We start from the raw sequence: 14,736 nt of genomic DNA, 5'->3' as shown, positions 1-14,736 counted from the left end.
GTGAACCTTTATGCTTTCCAACTTGTAAGTTGCATAAAAAAGAAAAATAGCCTTGGTAAAAATAAATGATCAAGGAAATCATTCATTCAAGGTTGGGTCCAAGGATGAGGCCACAGATCTTTATGTGAACCGTGATGACAAGGAACATGAAGAAAGAATGGGTAATGCTGTTATGAGTGTAAGAACAGAAAATGAGTGATTTGCTAGACTTCAAAATTAAGATATATGGTAGGTGATCTATCTCTGGCTAAGAACTTTGTTAATCTAAAACATAAAATATTTGCTTTCAACTTATAATTAATACAAGGAACCAATGATAGAAAAAACCATTGTTTTGGAATCATAATGAGCATATACAATAAAAGATAGCTAAAACTACTGCTTTGAACTCATACTGAACTTGCAAAATAAAAGATACATTAAAAACCAATTTGTTAAGTATAATGCAAAAACATGTAACCAAAGATTGTGTTGCACCTCCCCCCCACCCCCGTGTAACAATTTTACCTCTTTTGCAAATGAGGCAATACTTCTTAATACTACGTAGAGAACTTTCTCTTAGGCAGTCTGAATAGGCTAAGAGAAAAAATAAAGTTGGTAGGGTATGCTCACTACAGTTTTGCTTTATCCATCAACTGCATGCATATATATATATATATATATATATATATATATTATATATATTATATATATAATGGTAAGATCTTGGTCACTAAAGCTTCACTCTATCCGCCCAGTATGTGAACATCTGTAAGTCTGCTGCTCTGTCTATTTGTATATTTGTGTGTGTGTGTGTGTGTGTGTGTGTGTGTGTGTGTGTATAACACTCAAGCTTCTTGTATAAGAAAATTGAAATAAATCATGTGCTTCACGTCATTAGTCAAACAAAGACAATGTTCCTTAGTTACCTAAAGTTAGCATCCCAACAAATGCAGCTTAGCCATAGGAAATAGAATGTATGTGGCACATCTCCAGGAGGAAGCATCCAGTCTCTAACTCTGCAATAAGGAAACACTGTCGATACACTTCCTCCAAAGACTGACCAGGAGTAAGGAGTTAGTTTGCAATTTCATTCATGACCCTTCATTCAACCGACTGATAACTGGGTCTAAGACCGGATTGTGTGTCAATCATATAGGTGAGGCGATGAAAGAAAGTAGTTGTCCACTGTAGCTGATCATATTCCTTGGACTTTGGTTGGGACGAGTTACAGTAATAAACAGTTCTGACATACAAATTCTGTTTCAATATACTCTTCTCATAGCCATAATCCAAGGAAAGCTAAACAGAAAAGCTTTGGCGCTACCCACAGCCATCTAGGACAGGGCAAGTTCCTAAAGGACTCTGTGTTCTCATGCCAATGGACTTTCATACTCTCTGTATCTACATGACCCATTATGCGTGAGCCATCAGAATAATATGGTCTGACACTCCTAAAGGGAGGTAAGTTATGCCACAAACCAAAGTGCAAACATGGGATGTGAATACTGAGAACATCGGGTGTCACTTCCCATGTAAGCAAATCCAGGCCAAATCACTTGCCATGTGCTTCAGCCACAATTGACATTGATTCCTCACCCATCACGAGTAGTAACCCATGATTTGTGTTCACCTTGACTACTGGCACAGGAGGAGAGTCTGGCCTCTTTTGATAATTTATTTACTCACAATCCATCAGAAGGAAGGAATGCTNCACTGCTTGTGGACGTTGTACATCGTGGTGCGGAGCCTAGTGCGCACCACGATGTACAACGTCCACAAGCAGCTGCTTGTGGACGTTGTACATCGTGGTGCGGAGCCTAGTGCGCACCACGATGTACAACGTCCACCCACCCTCCAGCCTCTGACACCATGCAGTGTTGTTGTGCCCCACGCTGCTGCCAGCCATGCTGCTGCCAGCCCTGCTGCTGCCAGACCACCTGCTGCAGGACCACCTGCTGCCGTCCCTGCTGCTGCCAGCCCTGCTGCTGTGGGTCCAACTGCTGCCAGTCTGGTTGCTGCTAGACCACCTGCCTCAACAACAGCTGCCATTGACACACCTGTTCCTACCAAACGTATTCTCATAGTGTTTGCTCTGGAGCATGCTCACTCAATCTTGTCCTCTACAGTACTGACCAAATAGACCTCATGAATACCACTTCTACCCAAACCCAGAAAGGCCATTCCATAAAGTCTGCTCCAACAGATAATGCCTTGGTCGAAAAGAAAATATGCTGCACCACACCTTGCTTCCCTCCTCTAAAACATACACATTCTGCAACCTTTCTCTGTACTTGGGAAACTCTCATCTGGAACCTGTAAAACTTTGGGACTTTTGGCATGGCTTTGAAAACTGGGGATTTCCCCCTCTATAAATAAATGTGACACCTTGGCACCTACATCCAACTCCATGTGTCATGAATCTTCATTTCTTCTTTATGTCCAGACTTGTTCCAAATTTTGGAAATAGTTGTATGATCTCTCTACTATAAAAATACTGCAAAAGCCTTTGTGACAAGGCCACTTCTGTTTGTTTCAGAGTACAAACATATTTCAGTAAACAGATAGATATAGATGAGCAACTTGATCGCCACTTGTGGAAACATCTGGGAAGCATTTAGAATCAGAACATTTTTGGAGAGATGTAAAAATAGGGCAGGCTTTAGTGATGTTTCAGAGGCCCAGGACTTCTCAGGTGACTTACTTGTCTCATTGTGTTAGTTCCACATGTTTGACCTCAATGCTTGCAGCCCATCTATGCTCAGCTGCTTGCATCCATTGCCCCTCCCTTGAGGTAGAATCCAATCCCTCCAAAGTGAAATCTTAGGGGCTTTGGTTATAAGACCTCAACTCAGTAAGAGTACAGGGCTTGAGTCCCCAGATATTGCTCCTGTGTTCTCTTGAAGCCATGGGTGACATAAGGACCAGGTACACAATAACTCCTAGATGACATTCCTGGATAGTAGAGGAACACTTCATGATAGAGATGCAACTATTAGGAAGTGAAATTCAAGCTGTGAGATGGCACGAGGGAGCACCTACTCTTCTTCTCTCTCCTTGAATGCAATCATGTCCCCATGCGCTTTCCTCAAATTTTCAAGTTCCTTAGAGCACTGCTGAACCCAGGACTGGAATGTCCTGTTTGTAATATTTCCCTCTCCTGTGGTGAACCTTCTCACTCTCAATCCCTGATTTATCTTTCTACAACACTTTCCAAGATCTTTTACCTCCATAGCAGATTTGATATCAACCCTAAGTGGCAGATTCCATGCAGGAGGAACAGCAGTGGGGAAGTGACCTTCTTAAATACTACCCACCATTTTTTTTGAGCCTGTGATGGGCATCTCTTAGATAGGCACAGCCCTAGGACTCTTGTTCTGGGACTGCTTCTTGCTGCTGACCTGTGTTCTTATGTTTCTTATTGCTGTATCCCTCAATTTTCTGACATGGTGTAATTGGGGAATGAAAGATACTTTCTGGCATTACTCTTTTATGGTTGATTCCTGGGTATTGGTCTGCCTTAATGGACAGTCTTCCTACAGATCAACAGTAAGTTTATATTTTGTGAAATAATGCTGGTTTCAAGACATGCTGATTTTGTAGTCCCTCATCATGATATTACATAATTCCTGATTTGATTCAAATAATTTTATGATTTCAGATAGTTGAGAGAACTTTTTAGGTTAAAATCTAAAATAAAATGTGCCTCCTCCTGCAATATAGTGATGATTGCATAGTTTTTTAACTAAGGTTCACTGAACTTTCATGCTTTCTAATACATGAATTGCATTAAAAAGTGAAATAGCCTTGGGAAAATGAATGATCAAGAAAAACACTCTTTCAAGGTTAGGTCCACGAATGAGGCCGCAGATTTCCATGTGCACCATGATAATAAGGGTCAAGAAGGAGTGGGTGATTCTGTCATGAGTATAGAAGAAAAATGGATGATTTCTAGACTTCAAAATGAGATATATGATAGACAATCTGTTTCTTAGTAAGAATTTTGTTAACCTACAATATAAAAATTATTGTTTTCAATTTATAATTAGTATAAGGACCAAAACATAGATTTATCTAATACTTTGGACTCATAATGATGAGCATATAGAATAAAAGATAGATAAAACTACTGCTTTGAACTCATACTGAACTTGTAAAATGAAAGATATCTAAAAACTATTTATTTAGGTAGGAATTTAATTGAAAAACATATAATTAAAACTTATGCTGTAACAATTTTACATCCTTTTGAAGGAGGTCACACTTCTTAGTATGTAGAGAATTTTGTCTTAGGAGGTATAAATAGGCTATAAGAGAAAAATAAAGTTGGTAGGTATTCTCACTATAACTTAGCTTTATCCACCATATGCATGCATTTGTATGTATATAAAATGATAAGAGCTTGGTCAATAAAACATTGGTCTAGCCACCCACTGTATGAATGTCTATAAGTCTATTGCTCTGTCTGCTTATTTACCTGTTTCTATATTTCTATATATGAATGTATTTATGTACCTACATAAAGGTATGCATGCATGTATGTATGTATGTATGTATGTATGTATGTATGTATGTATGTTTGTATGTATGACTGTAAGTAAAGTTCTTGGAGCTTGTTCATAGGAGCTTCTATGAGAGTGCATTGCTTCACCCAGTAAGTGTTTGGGAGTGTATGAATTTTCTCTCCTTATTTTCTTCTTAGTATTTAAGAAAGACTTTAAGGAGTTCAGAGCTTATTGACAGTCACAGAGAGCACCAAGCCCAGATACTAAGGTTGTTGTTCATGTCAACATTACCAGTGCTATGCCTGTAAATCACCTGCCACTGTCAGAGGGGAACACATAGGTTGCTCTCTGCAGTGGCCCAAATCTCTTAGTCCTAACTGGTTTCTTCTCAGTTTATCCTGTGCTGTTTGAGCAGACCATTCTGACCTCGGTCCTTCCTGTACTCCCACAGATACCAAAGTCCATGTTGTCATGATCCTCATTTCATTATCATGGCCATTCAAACATACTTGGTAAGGTTCAGACTGCTCCATGTTTTGCTGACAACTTTGAATTTTCTGCTAACCCATATGGAGAAAGATCACTGGCTGGCTTTGTCTTCAATTGTATGCACAAAGGTGTTCCAGAAAATTGTTTTCTTTCCTTATACATTTTGATATAAGTATTAGTGTCAGATGCATTAATTGAATGAAAATATAAGTCAATTCAACGTTATATATCAGAGACCAATGGAAAAAATTTATCCTCATATTTTAAAGATTGTCTCTATGATCATCTAATGCCTGGTATGAGGATAACAAGGAAATTATCTATTCAGTGTTCATATGGGAAATACCAGAAGAGATTCCCGAGGTGCAATACAGGGCAATCATGAACTCACAAATTTATTCAGATTCTGGAATAATTGAGCAGTAGCTCAGAATTTTCCCTCACTCTGAAAACCTTAGGTACCCACCCTGATATAGATGTCCAGAGATTTCTAATGGAATGCTTTAAAGAGATTAAGTGAGACTTAAGGCACTTTTAAGAACCAGACTTTGATTCTGTGAGTAGACTTTGGGTCATCAGGGAGAGCAGCAGCATCTTGAATGGGCTCAGACAATCCTCCATCACCAAAACATAACCCTTCTTATTCCTCCTTTCCCAAAGGCTTAAGACTACATGACAACACACTGGTGAATCACCATGGATTGGAATGCAAGATTTGACATTGTCCATCACATAGCATGGGGCCAAACTTTGTATGTTTGCATCTTGCCTGTACTGAGTTCATTCCAAAATTGAGATGTAATACTGTAGAGAGTCTGTAAACTTAGGCTGACTAGAAAACTTCAGAGCAAAGCATATAGATGATTCCAAAGACATTATGTTATATAATGGAAACGCCAATGTCTTGGTAAAAAGAAGTCTTTGGAGATCCAGTGTTGGTTCACTGATGGCAGGGACAGAAGTATACAGTGAATGTCCTCGTTTCCCAAAGCTGGAATCTTTGACAAAACACTTTTAGAGCAATCCTGAGATCCTTTAATGGATTTTTCTGCTCTCTTTAAATAACAGCACTTTTGAGACAATACTACAAAATCTTGTTTCAGGGAACTTAAATAAATTATGTGTTTAGGTCATTTGACAAATGTGGACAATGTGCCTTAGTCATGTGAAATTAAAGTCCCAGTGAAGTGCAGGTCACATAGAGGAAATAGAAGATAGCTCGCATATTTCCAAGAGAAAATGTCCAGTTTATATTTCTTCAAGAAGGAAACACTCTAGATGCATTTCCTCCAATAATTGACCATGGATAAAAGGAATTTATTTGCAATTTCATTTACCACTCTTCAGTCAACTAACTGATAAATGTGTCTAAGAATAGATTTTTTTTTTCATTCACATCGGAAAGGAGATTAACTATGGTAGTCTACGAGCCCAGCTCGTTAAGTTTCTTGGACTTTGGTTGGCTTGTATTCCAGTTATTTACAGGTCTGACATTTAGATTGTTTCAATATGCTCTTCTGATAACCAAATCCCAGGAAAACCACATAGCAACGCACTGGCATTACCCATATCCATCCAAGTCAGGGCAAGTTCCTAGATGCCTCTGTGTCCTCATGCCAATGGACTTTCATACTATATACTCTCTGTAGTAACATGACACATTAAGTGTGAGCCATCAAAATAATCAGGCCCCATAGTCCTGAAGAGAGTCAAGTTATGCTACAAACCAAAATGGAAACACAAAGTGTGAATACCGAGACCATCAGGTGTCACTTGGCTTGGAAGCAAGGACAGGCCAAAGTAACTCCCATAGGCTTCAGCTGCTATTGAAGTTGACTCCCCACCCATCATCAGTAGCAACCTATGATTTGCATTCACCTTGAATACTGACTCGGGAGGAGAATCTGCCTCTTTTGGTAATTTATTTACTTACAATCCATCAGGAGGAAGGAATGCAGCACATGAGGACAGTGGACCCTCAGCAGGGTATAAAAGCACACCTGGGCAGAGAGGCTCCCAAAGCATCCAAGCCACCTTCTTACAGACCAGACCCACCCTCCAGCCTCTGACACCATGCAGTGCTGTTGTGGCCCACGCTGCTGCCAGACCACCTGCTGCAGGACCACCTGCTGCTGCCCCTGCTGCTGCCAGCCCTGCTGCTGTGGGTCCAACTGCTGCCAGTCTGGCTGCTGCTAGACCACCTGCTGCAGCAATAACTGCCATTCACACACCTGGTCCTGCCCAACCTCTTCTCTTAAGTCTTGCTCTGGAGAATGCTCACCCAATCTTGTCCCCTACAACATGAAATTGACCTCATTTAGGTCACTTATGATCTTGACCCAGAAAGGCCATTCCATATGATCTGCTCCAACTGATAATGTTTTGGTCCAAAAAAACATATGCTTCTCACACCTTGCTTCCCTTCTCTGAAACCTACACATTCCCCAACCTTTCTCTGCACTTGGGAAACTTTCATCTATTAATAATAATATTTTGGAACTTGTGCCATGGGTTTGAAAACTGGGGACTTCGCACTATATAAATAAATGTGACCTTGATCCCAACACTCAAATACATGTGTCATGAATCTTCATTTCTCCTTTATGTCAATACTTGGTACTAAATTTGATAAATGGGTTCATCATTTCTGCACTAGGAAAAGAACTGCAGCATGGTTTTTTACAATGTCACTTCTGTTTGTTTGAGAGTACAAACACATTTGTATAAACAGATAGCTAGATATGAGTAACTTGATCTCCAGTGGTGAAACCATCTGGGAAAGATTACTAGCTAGAACATGTTTTGTAGAGGTGTACAAGTCAGGCAGGCTTTAGGATTTGAAAGTCCCAGAAGTTTCTCAGTTGGCTCTCTGACTCTTTGTGTAGTCTCTAAATTTAACGCCTTAGCTCTGGCACTAGAGTTGTGCTCAGCTGCCTTGATCTGTCACCATTGCTATGAGGTACAAGGCATCTAACCCCCAGAAGTGTAAGTCACAATCTTCTCTTAAATGCTTTGTAATGAGGCCTCATCTCAGGACTAGAATCATACTTAAGTCTCTAGATATTACTCTGTATTCTCCTTGTTAGACTGGGTGACATGAGGACCAAGCTCACAATGAATCCTCAATGCCATTCCTGCATCAAAGAGGAAAACTTGAGGAGGTGAGTTGCAACTACTAGGAATTGACACTAAAGCTGAGAGAGGAGGTGAAGGATCACCCATTCTTCTTCCCTCTACTTGAATCCAATCGTATCCCCATGAACTTTCCTCAAGCTTGTGAGTAGCTTGGAGCACTGATGAACTCAAGATGTCCTGTTTGTCATTTCTCTCTCCTGTGTAGAACCTTCTTGCTCTCAAGCCCTTATTTATCTCTCTACAACCCTTTCTAAGGTCTTTTCCCTTTGATTTTAATATCAACTCTCTTTGGCAGGCTTCATACAGGGGGAACTGCTGTGGGCAAGTGAGCTTCTTTAAGTCTGCCCTCTGTTTTGCATGGCAGTTCTGGGCACATCATGGAGAGGCCCAGCCCCGGGGGTTTCATCCCAGGATTGCTTCTTGTGACTTATATGCCTTCTCATGTTTGTCATTCCTGTATTTCTCATTGTTCTGACATAGTGTGATTGGACAAGGAAATAACCTTTCTGCTTTTAGTCTGTCATAACTGATTCCTGGGTATTGTGTAGGTTTGTATGTACATATGCCTACATGTATATTTGTTAGATCTTGCTTGTGGGAACTAGCTTGTCTGAGCCTGCCTTGCTTTATCCACTAAGTGAATGAGTGGGTGTATGGATTTTTTTCTCTCTTTTCTTTCTCTCCATCCTCCGAAGAGGTTGAAGAGTTCAGATTTATTGCCAGTCACAGAGAATACAGACCCCAGATAATTAAGTTTGCTCCCATCAGCAGTACCAGTGCTGTCCTGGTAAATCATCTGCCACTATCAAAGGAGCCTCCATGGGTTTCTATGAGCACTGACCCAAATAGAACTCTACCCCTGGCCCTCCTCAGTTTACGCTGCGGTGTTGGTGCTGGTATACCTCAATCCTGTATATACTCCCAAGAATGCAAAATCCATGATGCAATGATCTTCATTTCATTTTATGGTCATTCAAATCATTGTTTTTATTGTTTAGAGGGCCCCACATTTAATTGGCACCTCTAAATTTTCTGCCAACCCATGTGGTGAAAGATCACTGGCAATTTTTCTATCTTGATTGTTTGTTTGTTTGTTTGTATTTTGTTTTTTGAGACAGGGTTTTTCTGTGTAGCCCTGGCTGTCCTGGAGCTAACTCTGTAGACCAGGTTGGCCTCGAACTCAGAAATTTCATCTTCTCCTGAGTGCTGGGATTAAAGGCGTGTGCCACCACTGCCCGGCACAATATTTCTATCTTGAAATGTATGCACAACAGTGTTTCCACTACTTCCTTACACTACATTGCATGTTCAATTAGAAATCCCGGTGCCAGAAATATTCATCATAATGAAAATAAAACCCTTTCAACAACATATATTAGCCACCAATGAAAGGGTTTTTGTCATTTTTTCACATATTTTAAACACTGTCCCTCTGGCCATCCAATGCCTAGTGTGAGTGTACTAAGAAAAATGTCTACTCAGGATACATAGGAAGACTACCATCACATATTATGGTTCTTTAAATAAATTTGAATGTTTGAAATGACTTTGATGTTTGTCCTTGTTCATGGAGTTTTGTCACTTGAGGTAGGTTTTGATGTTTCAGTATCCCATGGAATTTTCATTCATGTATATGTCAGTGTTAAGGTATATGCACATATGAGTACAAGTCCCTTGTGAGGTCATATCAGAATGCCCTATCTAATGGATCTAGAGTTCCAGGGAATAGGAGCAATCACACATGAATTGGGTGGTCTGTAAGTTAAGTTGGTGATTACCTGAAAGAATGCTAGAGCAGAAAAAAAAATACTGAGAATTTTTGGTAACATAATACAACATGCCAGTTGAGCATTCTTAGAGGAAATTTACACAGGATAGGTACTTGGGACATTGTTCATTCACCATAAATCTTAAAAGGATATTCATTTTACCTACCTATCTAGAATATTTAAACTGGAAAAGAAAATTGCCTAATTTTATAACTTGTCAACACAAACAATAACAAGGGAAGAATGCTGTATGGGAGGACAGCAGCCCCTCAGCAGAGTATAAACGAGATGTGGTCAGGGAGATTCCCAAACATTCCAAGCCATCTTCTTCAAAGCCAATCTAGAACCTCCAACCTGTAAAACCAAGGTCAATTCCTGCAGCGACTCATGCTTTGACCACGACTACTGTCAGAGCACGTGCTGCCCACAGAAAGCTCTCGTTCTAGTGGTTCCTGCTGCTGGGTATCTCACCTAAAGGCTTCTGCTCTTCATCAACCAACATTCCTGACATAGAGCGCCCGTGAGAGGAATACTTCAAGGCCTGCTCTAAAGCGTCTGAGATGATTGACATTAATTGGGACATCAATTGTGCTGTCCCCTCTCCTCCTGCTTACTGTCTCTAAAGTGTGTATGGGTGTCAATCTCCTCTGGAACTTTTGCAACATCCCTGCATGATCATGGAACAATTTGCTCCTTGCCATGTTTTCAGTACTAAAATATTTGCCATTCACAAGTAAATCTGAATTCTCAAGTGTATGAGCCATCGTGTCATCTGCTCAAATTGTTGTTTGATGTTTTTATTTCCTCTTTACACAGTGAGCAGACTCTAGCAGTTGACTTCTGAAACACCAGCTTTGTAGCTTCTACATCTTTCTCCTAATACAGAAAGGTGATTTCATGGTCTGCAGGTATGAAACTCACTCCCTGAGGATTCTCTTTGACTGAGGGTGAAGCTTAACTAGAAGAGATGAGGTCTCCAGGGCGTGGTTCCCACACAGTGAGAGGGTCAGCGCATGCCTGTTCTTGTTTCTTTGCCCTTGAATGCAAAAGTATCCACCCAATGTCCCAGAGGACATGAGTAGCTTGTAATCCTGATGCCTCCAAAGCAGTTCACATCATTATAGCACTTTCTGCTGGCTTCCCTCCCTGACCTTAATAACTCTCTAGTCCTCACAACATGTTCTCCAACTATTCCTGCATGGACATATTTACTGCAACCGTCAATATCATGCCTACTCCTGTGGCCATACATTTCCCAGACACTCACGACCTTAATTTTAATATTGCTGCCATTGACCATATCTTCCAGACTATAAGGTGATTGCCATGTGATAGCTATTCATCTTGCATTTGCTGTCCCCTGAATGGTAAGTTTGTAGCACATGCTCTTGTGTTTTTGTTCCACTTTCTGCAAACTTTTGGTTATTTTTGGTGTCATCAATACCTTAATGATGTAACTTTCAATAATGTTGGTACTGTCTGTTCATATTATGAACAGTAGAAATTAGCATCACATATGTGATCCATGTGTGATCGATAACACAGTCATACATGTGTAGATGGCATTTTGCATTTATCCCATGTATTACCTAAAACTGTCTCCCTTCTGACTGTTTATTCTCTCATATATTTTTGTTCTCATTTCTCAACTCTTTCTTTTTCTGTGTATGGTGTGTGTGTGTGTGTGTGTGTGTGTGTGTGTGTGTGTGTGTGCATGGGCGCATGCACACACATGTGCAAATATGTGACAACGTGTGTATGTGACACATATCTGACACCGACAAAACTTTGATATGTGTATTTCTGACTTTGGCTGATTTTGCTTTATGTGACAATTTTCCTCCTTGATCCACTTTCTTACAACTAGTATGGTAAATAGTACTGCTGTTTTCTTAATATGTAAATAAGTCTCCACTGTATAAAGGTTTCAACATGTATATCCATGCATATATGGGATCCATTTAGTCTGTCTCTATTATTATCTAGTGAGTAGTCCTACAAAGTATGTGGATGTATAGAAGTCCTTCTTATATTCTATTTTTTTTTATTCTTTTGGACGTAATATCTGAAGTAGTGTAGCTAGATCTGATAGTTTTATTTTAGTTTTGAGCAAATTCTGTTTCCTCTGGCCAGAACCATTGATTGTATGGGATCCTGGATGCTAGAAGGCAAGCTGGAAATTAGCATTCATTGCTCTCTGCTTGCACACTATAGACTCGACCAGCTTCTTCAATCTCCTCCTGTCTTGACTGCTTCACTATGATTGAATGTCTCAGAATAAATGTTCTCTTCTGTCAGGGAGTTTTTTTTTTTCTCGTTATTTTATTACAGGAAGGGAAGCTCAAATCTAAAAACTTCCAAAGTCTTGCTTTCTCTGTTCTTACTGGATTGTGTATATACAGTCAGCATATCTATGCCTAAGAACTTCAAGAGTGCCACAGTGTGTCATTTAATGCTTAATGTGTCCCTCTCACTTCTACTGCACAGTGCTTTTCCAACTCTCAACTTCCAGGATTGTCCACTGACATTTGAAGTCTAGAAGGATGGTAGCGATGGTAGCTTTCGACCCAAGGGAGCGTGGATCTCTCTCTCTCTCTCTCTCTTAGAGTCCCCTCACCTATGGAAAAACAACTTCGATATACACAGAGCCTGAATTTACATCAAGAAAAACACATCTTCCCAAATGATCACTGAGAGTGTGTCTGGGTAATTTAGCTCATCCTTTGATGCATTCACTTCCTGTATTCAGATTCTGTGGTGGTGGCATCATGCTAATTTTTCATTTGTTTCTGGATGATACAGTGTGGAATACAATAGAACAGTGGATCCCATGTCTGCATCCATGTTTTCAGTGCTCCACTGCCATTGCTCTCTTAGGAGTGGTTATTCAGTATTCTGTGTGCCAGTTCCAAGGTTTTGGTTGAAGTACACTAAGACACTGCAAGTTTGAGGGGCAGGCGCTTTCACAGGCAGAACGTGAACTCATTGAGAAACAAACAGTCTGTTAAAGTTTTCAAGAGGTTGTACTTGCCTAGAGGTTCCACATTATTCTCTCACTTGTATGGAGTATATTTAATAGAGAATGCTCCAAAATCTTTGTCTGATTTTCCTACATCTCATGAAGCACATATGTCTTATGGCGATGTCTTGAATATCCAGCTTCTTGTTCGTTGGACCTGACTAAAATGATGACATTAATATCATGAGACAGTGTTGAGTGTATGTGTTCAGAGGTTCATATATCACTGAAATGTGTTGTGATGGAGAGGAGATTTAACAACACTGAGGTGAGTCAGTAAATGTATACGTCTGCAGTGGATATACTCCCTTTCCTTGCTTGGGTATTTTAAGAAGTTGAATTGCGAGTCCACTTTCTAGTTCTTAGTCTAAACACCAAGAATTTGTTCTAAGCCACATCCCACCAACTTCTCTTGCTAGGCCACGTGGTCACCCACTGTTGTCAATCTTCAGCCATTTTACATGGGTCTTAACATACAGAGACATAGGACAGATTAACAGTCCCTATATTTCCATAGCTTTATAAGTAGCTTTAGTGTCTGATTATTTACTTTCTACCTTGCTTATAGTATCATGATGAGGGTTAGGTGGTTGCAATGGTTTTATGTGACTTTTATATTGTATAGTTTTTGCTTCATGGCTCAAGGAAAGAAGTTGCTGGACTTTACATGTATGAACTGAATGTTTCACATGTATGACCTTCAGGAATACCTATTGACACAGTGGACAGACCATGAGTGAAACATGGAGAAGACACACTAGTTTTCTGACTGTCACTGACAGATTCTAATGGGGACCTTGTTGACATACTCATACCAAGTTGTCTGGGTCAGCTCCGATCTACTATCTAACAGCATCCAAACACACATGTGTTCTTTCCCTGAATGTGTGTATAATAAAGAAGTGAAGAAGTTATTGTTGCATATACCAGCCGAGGTCTTTTAACTTGGAGAACTGGTCCATTTTATGGTTGGTGTGATGCAGATATTGGTATTACGCCAGGCCTGGATTCTCAAGGAAGAAAAGAAGCACTTTCTAGTGCAAGAACTCATTTCTTCCCTTGCCTATTTACTATTAAGATCCTGTTTTCTGTTTTTAAATTATTTCCTTCACTTTTTTGAGATTATAGTATTAGTACAGAATCCTCCATTCTCTTTCGTCCCTCCAACCCTCTCCTATAGCAACCCCTTCTCCTTTTCAAATTAATAGCCTCTTTTTTTCCATTTTTGTTGTTACATGTATGTTGTATGTGTGTATGAGTGTACATATACATACATATATACATAGCTCCGATCTTCTCAGTCTGTATAATGCTATTTGTATATACTTTCAGGTCAACATAGTTACCTAATGTTTCTAATGACATCCATGGGGGCCTCTGAATTACATACCACTCCGTCTCAGTTGCCATTCCTAACTTGTTCTTCATAAGTCATTATGCCCGCATCCATTCTTCCAGTTAGATGATGTCATCTGAACTGTGATTCTCTACCATCTTATCCCTGCCGTCATCCCTAGAAAGCTAAGGGCTGTAACAACATCCACACCAGCAGAAGCCCATAAGGACAGAGACTCATCCGAATGCACTCCTGTTCCTGAGCCAGTGGTCTTTCACAATTAGACTTTCCATGTTCACCTGACCCGTTAAGCATGAGCCATCAGCCTAAAGCATCTTTATCTTCTGGGGTCACCAAAAGAACTTATATAATAAGTAAACAAAAATGTGACTACTTACAGGAAGGGAAGAAGTGCCACGAAAATGACACTAAGACACAGAATGTCAGGTGACAGGGCTCTTGGAAGAAATTTAAAAAAAAAAAAAAAAAAAAAAAAAAAAAAAA

At 40.0% G+C, this 14,736-nt stretch overlaps 1 protein-coding gene across 1 annotated transcript; it reads left to right on the top strand.

Moving 5' to 3' along the window:
• Positions 1 to 1,851: 1,851 nt before the first annotated feature.
• On the top strand, positions 1,852 to 7,169 carry LOC110331863 (keratin-associated protein 5-4-like). The gene is made up of 2 exons (XM_021212729.1): positions 1,852 to 1,993; positions 7,018 to 7,169. Exons 1-2 carry the CDS (start codon positions 1,852 to 1,854, stop codon positions 7,167 to 7,169), a joined length of 294 nt encoding a protein of 97 aa, XP_021068388.1.
• The last annotated feature ends 7,567 nt before the right edge of the window (positions 7,170 to 14,736 follow it).

This window comes from Mus pahari, chromosome 14 (assembly GCF_900095145.1).
Source record: "Mus pahari chromosome 14, PAHARI_EIJ_v1.1, whole genome shotgun sequence".
NCBI lineage: Eukaryota > Metazoa > Chordata > Mammalia > Rodentia > Muridae > Mus > Mus pahari.
Note: the sequence above shows the minus strand (reverse complement) of the source record. Positions and strands in the feature narration are given on the sequence as shown.

What these genes read in the sequence shown, in the direction of transcription:
- LOC110331863 (XM_021212729.1), top strand. Translation starts at nt 1,852, where the DNA reads ATGCAGTGTTGTTGTGCCCCACGCTGCTGCCAGCCATGCTGCTGCCAG. An exon ending in GTCCAACTGCTGCCAGTCTG is followed by an intron (nt 1,994 to 7,017) that starts GTTGCTGCTAGA and finishes ACCTTCTTACAG; the next exon opens with ACCAGACCCACCCTCCAGCC.